The sequence below is a fragment of the Phasianus colchicus genome, chromosome 14 (genome assembly GCF_987193195.1).
Source record: "Phasianus colchicus chromosome 14, bPhaCol1.hap1.1, whole genome shotgun sequence".
Taxonomy (NCBI): Eukaryota; Metazoa; Chordata; class Aves; order Galliformes; family Phasianidae; genus Phasianus; species Phasianus colchicus.
In genome coordinates this window covers 1,014,810-1,023,088 of record NC_143449.1, presented here as the reverse complement: position 1 = coordinate 1,023,088, position 8,279 = coordinate 1,014,810, and the positions used below count along the sequence as shown (strand labels likewise).

Genomic DNA, 8,279 nt, shown 5'->3' with positions numbered 1-8,279 from the left:
TCTTGAAGATTTGGTTACATAACACAGAAAAAGTGAAACTTGAAATAAATATTGTTTACTGCTTAAAACTTTTCTTTCACAAAATATTTTTTTTCATGAACTGAATCCTGTATGTGCAATTTATTAATCTTACAGAGAGTGCATAAAAACTTAAACGGCAAGACAAAATATCAGTTCTTTGTCACTCTTGTTAGTGAAAGCTGTATTATGAGAGTGCTTTAACAATGGATGCTATTACAATTCTTTTCATTGTATTCCTGCATTGGGTGTTTTCCCATTTTTTATGTCTTTAACAGAACTACTGTCTACAAGGAGATTCTGATATCCATTAGGAAGAGCGATGTAGTGTTATTAAGTTCTTAGTAGTCTTAGTTATTCGTCTTTCATAATTTGTCAATAAAAAAACTGAGAAAGCAAAAAGGAAAGTAATAATCTAGTAAACTCATAACTTCATTTTCAAATGCATCTTTCTATCATCTTACAATCCTTAAAGCTATCACATTTGATTACTCTGAGTGGTTGCATATATTATAGTTACACAGATTAATTTATTGAGACTAACATTTGCAAGTACATGTATTAACCTTGCTCTCTAGAATTCTTTGACATAACAGAAGTTATACTGAAGATCATTTATGGCTGAAACTGGGCTGATGCTGTACTGGAAGGATTTATTTCTAGTTATCCTTTACTTCCAATGTATTATTCTTGAACAAGCATACAAATAAATATGTAAATAAAAAACAAAAGAAAGCATAAATAAATATAAGATAAATAAACATAAGATAAATAAAATAATTAAAATAATAAAAAACAGTTTTTAAAATGCAATTGCTTTAATTTTGATTTCAGACAAAGATTACAGGTTAGAATATTTTTTAAGCTTCCAAAACTAGTCATTATTTGCCTCAGTTATTGCAAAGTGCATCATAAAGCAGCCCCTTATCTTCCATTTCATAGATTCTTGGATACAGTGCAATGCCACAATGTATTCTGAAAACATGACAGAGATGATTTCAAGAGTGATTTTTCAAAGAAACAGAAGAAAGCAGTAGTTGACATGGGTCAGAAAGAGCAACAGAAATTGAGGTTAGCTGCAGTCTACCAGGGTGGTGAAGGAAACTGGAAAGACCAAATTCATAGCACTCCTGATAGGTGAGCTTGAGCACTGCAGAGAAGTGCAGTGCTTTGAACACAAAAGGCTCTTTTTCATGAAAATACCTTCAAATATCCGTAGGAGCTCTTGCCTTAAAGTTTCTGTCCTGCCCTCCCTTTCTTGGAAGTTCCCTTACCCTAATTGTTGAAGCTTATCTCTCTGCAGAGCAGGAATTGTGCAGAACTGAAGGATTTATAGCTAGAGACATTAAGTTAAAGCAGAAGTTATTTTAGATACCTCCTGTTGTATGCTGCAAGTTGTGGCATCTCAGGCACGGTTAGAAAGGAATATAAATAAACTCACAGATGTCTGCCATTCATAGGATCAGTTAAGTCGCCATCTCACAGAGCTGGTTTCAGAGCCACTTAGGAGAATAATGTAGGATAGATGGAGTAACAGAGGTTCATTTTGAAGTGCATTAGGCACACTTCATTCTCAGCTACAGTAGGTTGAACAAATTGTTATCTTGTTTGAATACTAAGTAAAAGTTAAACATGATTTAGAATTGATTTTATGTTTTTAATGTCCTTTGCTCTGTATTTTGTATATGGATATTTTCAGTATTGCATATTTGATTCACTCATTTTTCTTGAAAAGCAAGTGTGCCTGAAGAAATTTGGTCTGTCTTTGTGAAGTTAATAGATCAAATGAGAGAATTAAGTATCTCAAGGGAAATGATCTCTAGAGGATGCCTAAGAAAGCAGGACCAGCAACTCCATATCCGAACTAGAACAGCAGGAGCAAAGTGCTTTAGCAGAAGCCTTCAGCATTTGCTTGTTTGGGAAATAAAGTTCTCCAAGAAAAAAGTATATTCATCTTTATACACTTTTATACAAAATCTAATGATTGTAGGTTTGCATAGAGTTAAAGATAAGGAAAACCTCATAGATATCCTCACTAGCTTTTGCTCTGTCAATAGATTCAGAAGATTAAGAAGTTAGAAAATCGTATATATTGTTACCACTTACACCAAGCAGAGAAAAGGATATTATGCTGCCCCTTCAACCTGACAAAATGAAAGCAATCAATGCATCACAATTACAGTGCAGTTAAGTTCAAAGTGTGTCACACAGTTTAAATTATGCACTGAATCTTAAACATGCATGCCAGAATTGCAAAAGGAAACATTACCATCTTTTAGGACATTTTATATAGAATGTCTGCTACTAATGAACCAACAAGATTAAACAAAAATGGTCCCAGGGATGGAATACCACCCTACAAAGACAGGCTATGAGAGCTAAGGCTGTGCAGCCTGGAGAAGAGAAGGCTCCAGAAAGACCTGAGAGTGACCTTCTCAAGGGGGTTGTAACAAAGGAGGGAACGGACCCTTTAGATTCTTCATAAGGAAGAAGTTCTCTATGATAAGAACCATTCTATGATTCTATAGTAAGGGTGGTGAGGCCCTGGAACAGGACACTGAGGGATCCTGGAGCCCTGAGAACTGGGCATCAGGGCCTGGGGATGAATGGGATAGAGGGCACGATTCCTGGCCTGTTCCAGGGGCACCTAGGCATTGCCCCCAGACCTTCCCTTGTGGGGCTGTGCAGAGGAGGGGAGGGTCACAAAGTGCCCTAGGGATGGCCCAGGGTCACCATGCAGACTGGACAGGGGCTGTGGCTGCTGTCCCCAGGGGACCCAGATCCTGCCCTGGGCTGATACCAGCCCTTCTCCTGCCTGAAATCCTGGGGCACAAACCCTGCCTATTTGGTAGAAAGCATGGTTTGCTCATTGTAGTGTAAAGATTTGCTTTGGATTTAATCAAGCACAGAATTCGAAGAGCATGACTGCATCTGACTTCCCTGAGAGATGCTATTGTAGCTGAAGAGATGAAGAAGCAGCCAGTAGTCTGCAGACCAAGCAGTACTGCCTGATGTTAGTCAGGGTGAACTCTTCCTGCTGCAATGTGATAATGACAGGTCTGCAGATGATCTGCAAGTCCAGCTCATAGATGGGAGCCAGGCATGGACACTGTAGGAGCACAGAGGTGTTTAGGGAACAACTAAGGCATCGAAGAGCATCAAAAAGCACTGAAAAGCATCACAAAAGTGCAGCCAGGAAGCTTGGGATTTTAATGACCAGCAACCAGGATGCTATTTGCTACCATACAAAATAGTAGATCTCTCCCTGCAGACACCCAAAAGCCATAGAACATGGGAACAAACCCAGAGCTCTCCAGCAAACAGCTGAAAGCCATATCACTGCAAGCTGAAGTGCCTTGCAGTTTTTTACATTGATCCCAGTCCCTTTGAATGACCCAGTCAAGGTGCTGACTGAGCATGAGAGTGCCTTTACTCATTAAAAGACAGAAGAGCAAGAGAGGTTCAGAGTAAAGAATGGACTCCTCTGGGAATGGAAAGACTGGCTCAGAGCTTGTGGTGCTACCTGGTGCCTGGAACTGGCCGCCTGACTAGGTTTTCCTCCAAAAAGTTCAGCTTCTCCTCAGCGATGCTGACCTGCTCCTCATGGAGGTGCTGCTGTCCGGGCACTCAGACTCTGCTTGAGATGGGCTGCACTGGAAAGACACTGGGTCACAATCCAGGCTAACAACTGTGATGTCTGGTGGACTCAGGTCAACATCATCAGTAGAGCCAGGAGAAATGAGGGCAGGAATGTGGATGGGCTCCTTCACAGAATCACAGAAACACCAAGGTTGGAAAAGACCTAGAAGATCATCCTGTCCAACCATCCACCTGTCACCAATACTTCTCACTAAACCATGTCCCTCAACACAAAATCCAAACATTCCTTGAAGACCTCCAGGATTGGTGACTCCACTACCTCCCTGGGCAGCCCATCCCAGTGCTTTTTTCTCTAACCCCATCATTGTTGTCATGTGGAAGGCAGTCATCAGAACTGCAGCGATTCATGCTTCCTAAGAGCTCTCCATTGAAGGAAGCACACAGTGCATCATTGCTGGGCCTGAGTTTTCTTGGTCGAAACTGCTTAGATTCACCTAGGAAAGAGCAGATACACAGGGGTGAGTGCCAAACTTTCACTGTCCATGGAAATAATGGCTTGGTGTTGTTTTTCAAGTTGGCTTCAAGCAGCATGCAAGACGCTCACCTGGTGAGCTCTAAACGTAAAAAGAATGGAGTTAGCAATAGCTGCTAATTAAGTATGCTCAAACTCTTTCTAAAGCAGTTACCAGGTTCAATTTAGCCTGAAACTAAGCTGCTTGCAAAAGCAAAACTAGTTCAAGCATTCTGTGGTTCTAAGTCTTTATAAGAAATCATTTTCCTTCCAAGGCTGCCTTGGTGGGGGGGTGCGGGGGGCGGGGGTAAGGCATGCAAGGCAGTGAATGTCAGCTATACAGAATCCTTAGAAGGAAAACTAAGATCTGAAGAGTGTTGCCTTGATACCACTGCCCAACAGGGATGGGTAAGCTGCTTCATCAACAGGACCTGCTATTACTGCAGGGGTGTCAGGCAACTGCTCTGCTGCTCATCTGTAATCAGTAATGTTACACTGCCTTGGTTTAAACCCACATTTTGCCTTAGCATTGACAGAAGGCAGAGAGCTCCATGGTGACTCGTTCACGCCACCCAGAGAGTGAACCCAGGCCGGGCGGCTGCGTGACATCATCAGAGCGTGCCAGCAGCACAGCGCTCCTCGCGGAGGTAACGGAGAGCTGCCTCACGCGGAGATGGGAAGCCGCAGTGCTGTCTGTGCTGTGGCCAGACTGACTTCGGCCGCTTCACAGCGCCTCCGGTCACTGCCCCTCAGTCAGTGCCATCCCCTCCATCTCTGTTACAGCAGGACACACGCACACCTCCACACAGCTACAAACGCATGGAGATGTTCCCTGGTACAACCTGAGGAGCTCACGGCTCCTTATCCCCACCATCCCCCTCATCATCCCCATCTTCCCAGTTCTGCCCTGTGCTGGTGCTCTGCAGTAAACAGCAATCCAACACACAGCATCCCCATGTCTGTGTGTTCTGTGGAACCCCACAGATGTGACAATGGGGTCTGGCTTCTGGGGCGCTTCTCAAAGGAACCAATGCACGCTGGCAGGAGGGGAGGAGGAAGCAGCTGATCCTGCCACTAATGCTGCCATTGTGCGTCCCTCCTCAGGACTCCTACACCTTGCTCTCCCCAGCCCGCTCAGGCTGCAGACACTGCTGAGGCACTCACACTCCATGGCTGTCATCATCTTCTTATGCTGCAGGACAAGGCTGCACTGAGTTCCTGCTGCTGCAGCCAGAACTGCTGCTCCTCCCGTGTTGACGGACAGAGGAGCTTCATGCTGGCACCCACAGCACGTGGTCCACAGGCTGCCCGGGGCAAGGCTGGATGCTCCCCTCCCTTCCTCCCATCGCCCCTCAGCTACGGCATCCCCATTATCTGCCTGAGGATACGAAGACCCTGCAGAGGGATCTGGGCAGGCCGATCAATGACTGATGCCAATGGCACGAGGCTCAACACTACCATATGCCAGCTCCCGCACTTCGGTCACAACTACCTCAGGGATCGTTGCAGGCTTGGGGCAGAGCGGCTGGAAGGCTGCGCAGTGGAAAAGGTGTGGATCGACGCTAGGCTGAACGCGAGCCAGCAGCCCGCTCGCGCGGCAGCAGCGCAGCAAGCAGTAGGAGGCGATCGTCCCGTGCTCAGCCCTGCCCCGCACAGCGCTGGCCTCGCGCGGGCAAGGTTTGCCCTGGGCGGGAGGGCGGCCATCAGCGCCCATCGAGTAGCCTGAGAAGGCAATCTGGGTGGGGCTGAACTACATGAGCTACCGCGACCGCGGCCTGCAGCGGGACGCCACAGTGCCCCGGAGCCGCCCATCTCCAGCGGGTTCCCCAGCCCCATCGCCGGGCCGCGCCGCCCGCCCGGACGCCCCGCTCCCCAACCTGCGGGAAGCCGCCCGCCCGTGCTCGCCGCTCTCCAAGAAGGCCCGCACGGAGCGCTCCTCCTCCCGCAGCCCCAGCCAGCTGCCCGGGGGCCCTGGAAGCGGGACGGCGCGCGGCGCGGGGCGGCGCCGCGGGCAGCCGAGCCGCGGCCAGCGGGACTCGCGCGGTGATGACGCAATAACGGCGCGACCGCGGACGGAAAGGACCGCGCGCGCAGCGCCCACCCCGTTCTGCCGACATGGGAACGCGACGAAGGCGGGGCCGAGAGCGGGCTCTCCGCCAATGGCACGATGCGATCCGACGGATCGATACGCGTTCGAGCCAGGCACGGAGTCAAGCGGGCGCCTTCGGCTCTCGCCCGGCTCAAATCAGCAGCGCTGTGCTGAGCTGCTGTCCCGCAGCTGCAGTCCCCAAGTGCTGGTTTCCATCTGTCTGTCCCCGTGCGGAGCTCTCGGAGCTGCGTGAAGCCGACCTGGAGCCGCTTCGTGTTGGCCCCGAGGAGGGAAGCCGTGAGGGGGGAATGACTGTTAGACTGGGAACTGGTTGGGAGTACGGTCATTTCTCTGTTTATTGCTCTGTGTGTTAAATGATTAAATGTTTAGCGTTCGTTTTTCAGCACTTCTGCCTGCGGTCATTTCTGCAGCTCCTATAACCCCCCCATCCCCGTGCCCACCTCAGTGCAAGGACAGGGCAGCACAAATGGCTATGTGATAGCACTGCAACCAACTTGCCCCGTTCCTCCCCCGAGAATCCCCTTCCCTCCTCAGCACTGCGTGAGAAATGGCTGGGGTGGGAATTCTGGGAGAGCTGGGGTGACTCAGCCTGCAGAAGAAGAGGTTTGGGGGGGATCCCAGGCACGGCCATCTGTCCCTGCAGGGAGGTGCAGAGAGGACAGAGCCAGGCTGCGCCTGGCAGTGTCCAGCAGCAGGACCGGAGGCTCACACTGCAGCACAGCAGGTTTCCCTGTATGTCACCACTGAGCCCTCAGCTCAGGTCAGCACCATTGGACATTTTTGCCAGTGATCACGATGCAGGAGATGAGCGCATCCTTGTGAAATCCACTGGGCATTCTCAGGCACGAGGTGCTGCTGGCACTCCTAAGGTTTTTAAGGGGCAGCAGGGAGAACTGGAGGGCTCAGGGCAGTGGGTGGGGGCTCTTGAAGGGACCTTGAGATGCTGTGGGTTCAGAATTGTGTTTTTTTCATGTTTCACACAGAAGGTGGCAGTTTGGCTCAGTACCTCGAGGTGGCAACAGGATCCCCAACACCAGGAATGAGGGGTGGCCAGCAGGGACAGGGAGGTGATTGTCCCCCTCTACTCTGCTCTTGTGAGGCCCCATCTGGAGTACTGTGTCCAGATCTGGGGCCCTCAATACAAGGAAGACAGAGGGCTGTTGGAGAGGGTCCAGAGGAGAGCCACAAAGATGATCAGGGGACTTGGAACACCTCCCCTATGAAGACAGGCTGAGGGAGCTGGGCTTGTTCAGCCTGGAGAAAAGAAGGCTGCGGGGTGACCTCATTGCAGCCTTTCAGTACCTAAAGGGAGCCTACAAACAGGAGGGGAATCAACTCTTTGAAAGGGTAGATAACTGCAGGACAAAGGAAAATGGTTTTAAGTTGAGGGAGGGAAGACTGAGGTTGGATGTCAGAGGGAAGTTCTTTACAGAGAGAGTGGTGAGGTGCTGGAACAGCTGCCCAGAGAGGCTGTGGATGCCCCATCTCTGGAAGTGTTCAAGACCAGGTTGGATGGGGCCCTGGGCAGTCTGGTCTGGTATTAAATGGGAAGTTGGTGGCCCTGCGTGTAGCAGGGGGGTTGGAGATTCATGATCCTTGAGGTCCCTTCCAACCTGGGCCATTCTGTGTGATACTGTGATTCTGTGAATGGAGGTTGTGGTGAGCTGGAGGTCAGCATCTGCTCCCGTGATAGGACAGGAGAGAACAACCTCAAGTTGTGCCAAGGGAGATTCAGGCTGGACGTTAGGAAATATTACTGCTCCAAAAGTAGTGGTCAGGCACTGCAATGGGCTGCACTGGGAGTGGTGGAGTCACCGACCCCAGAGGTGTTCAGGGAATGCTGTGATGTTGTGTTGAGGGCCGTGGTTGGGTGAGAGCTATTGGAGACAGGTGGATGGTTGGAGTGGGTGAGTTTGGAGGGCTTCTCCAAACTTGTGATTGAGGATGGGAGGATTGAGGAGAGACGTGAGGGAGGAGGGTGGGGAGAGAAAGGGAAAAATGGGGGAATGGGGGGGTAGGGACCATTAGGGTAAGAATAGC

At 49.4% G+C, this 8,279-nt stretch overlaps 1 protein-coding gene across 5 annotated transcripts; it reads right to left on the bottom strand.

The window, feature by feature from the left end:
* Positions 1-870: 870 nt before the first annotated feature.
* LOC149915963 (uncharacterized) lies at positions 871-6,810 on the bottom strand. 5 transcript variants are annotated; one of them, XR_016471090.1, is made up of 2 exons: positions 5,294-6,810; positions 871-4,112 (listed from the first exon to the last, which is right to left on the bottom strand). XR_016471090.1 is itself a non-coding variant. In XM_090150259.1 (2 exons), exons 1-2 carry the CDS (start codon positions 6,563-6,565, stop codon positions 4,109-4,111), a joined length of 948 nt encoding a protein of 315 aa, XP_090006385.1. In that variant the 5' UTR covers positions 6,566-6,810; the 3' UTR covers positions 871-4,108. The 5 variants fall into 5 exon arrangements, 3 of the variants coding, with proteins under 3 accessions (XP_090006385.1, XP_090006386.1, XP_090006387.1); XM_090150259.1 differs by having other exon boundaries at positions 5,622-6,810; XM_090150260.1 differs by having other exon boundaries at positions 6,007-6,810.
* Between the last annotated feature and the right edge of the window lie 1,469 nt (positions 6,811-8,279).

Excerpts from the sequence above, each read along its gene's own strand:
- LOC149915963 (XM_090150259.1), bottom strand. The coding sequence starts at position 6,565 with ATGACCGTACTCCCAACCAGTTCCCAGTCTAACAGTCATTCCCCCCTC.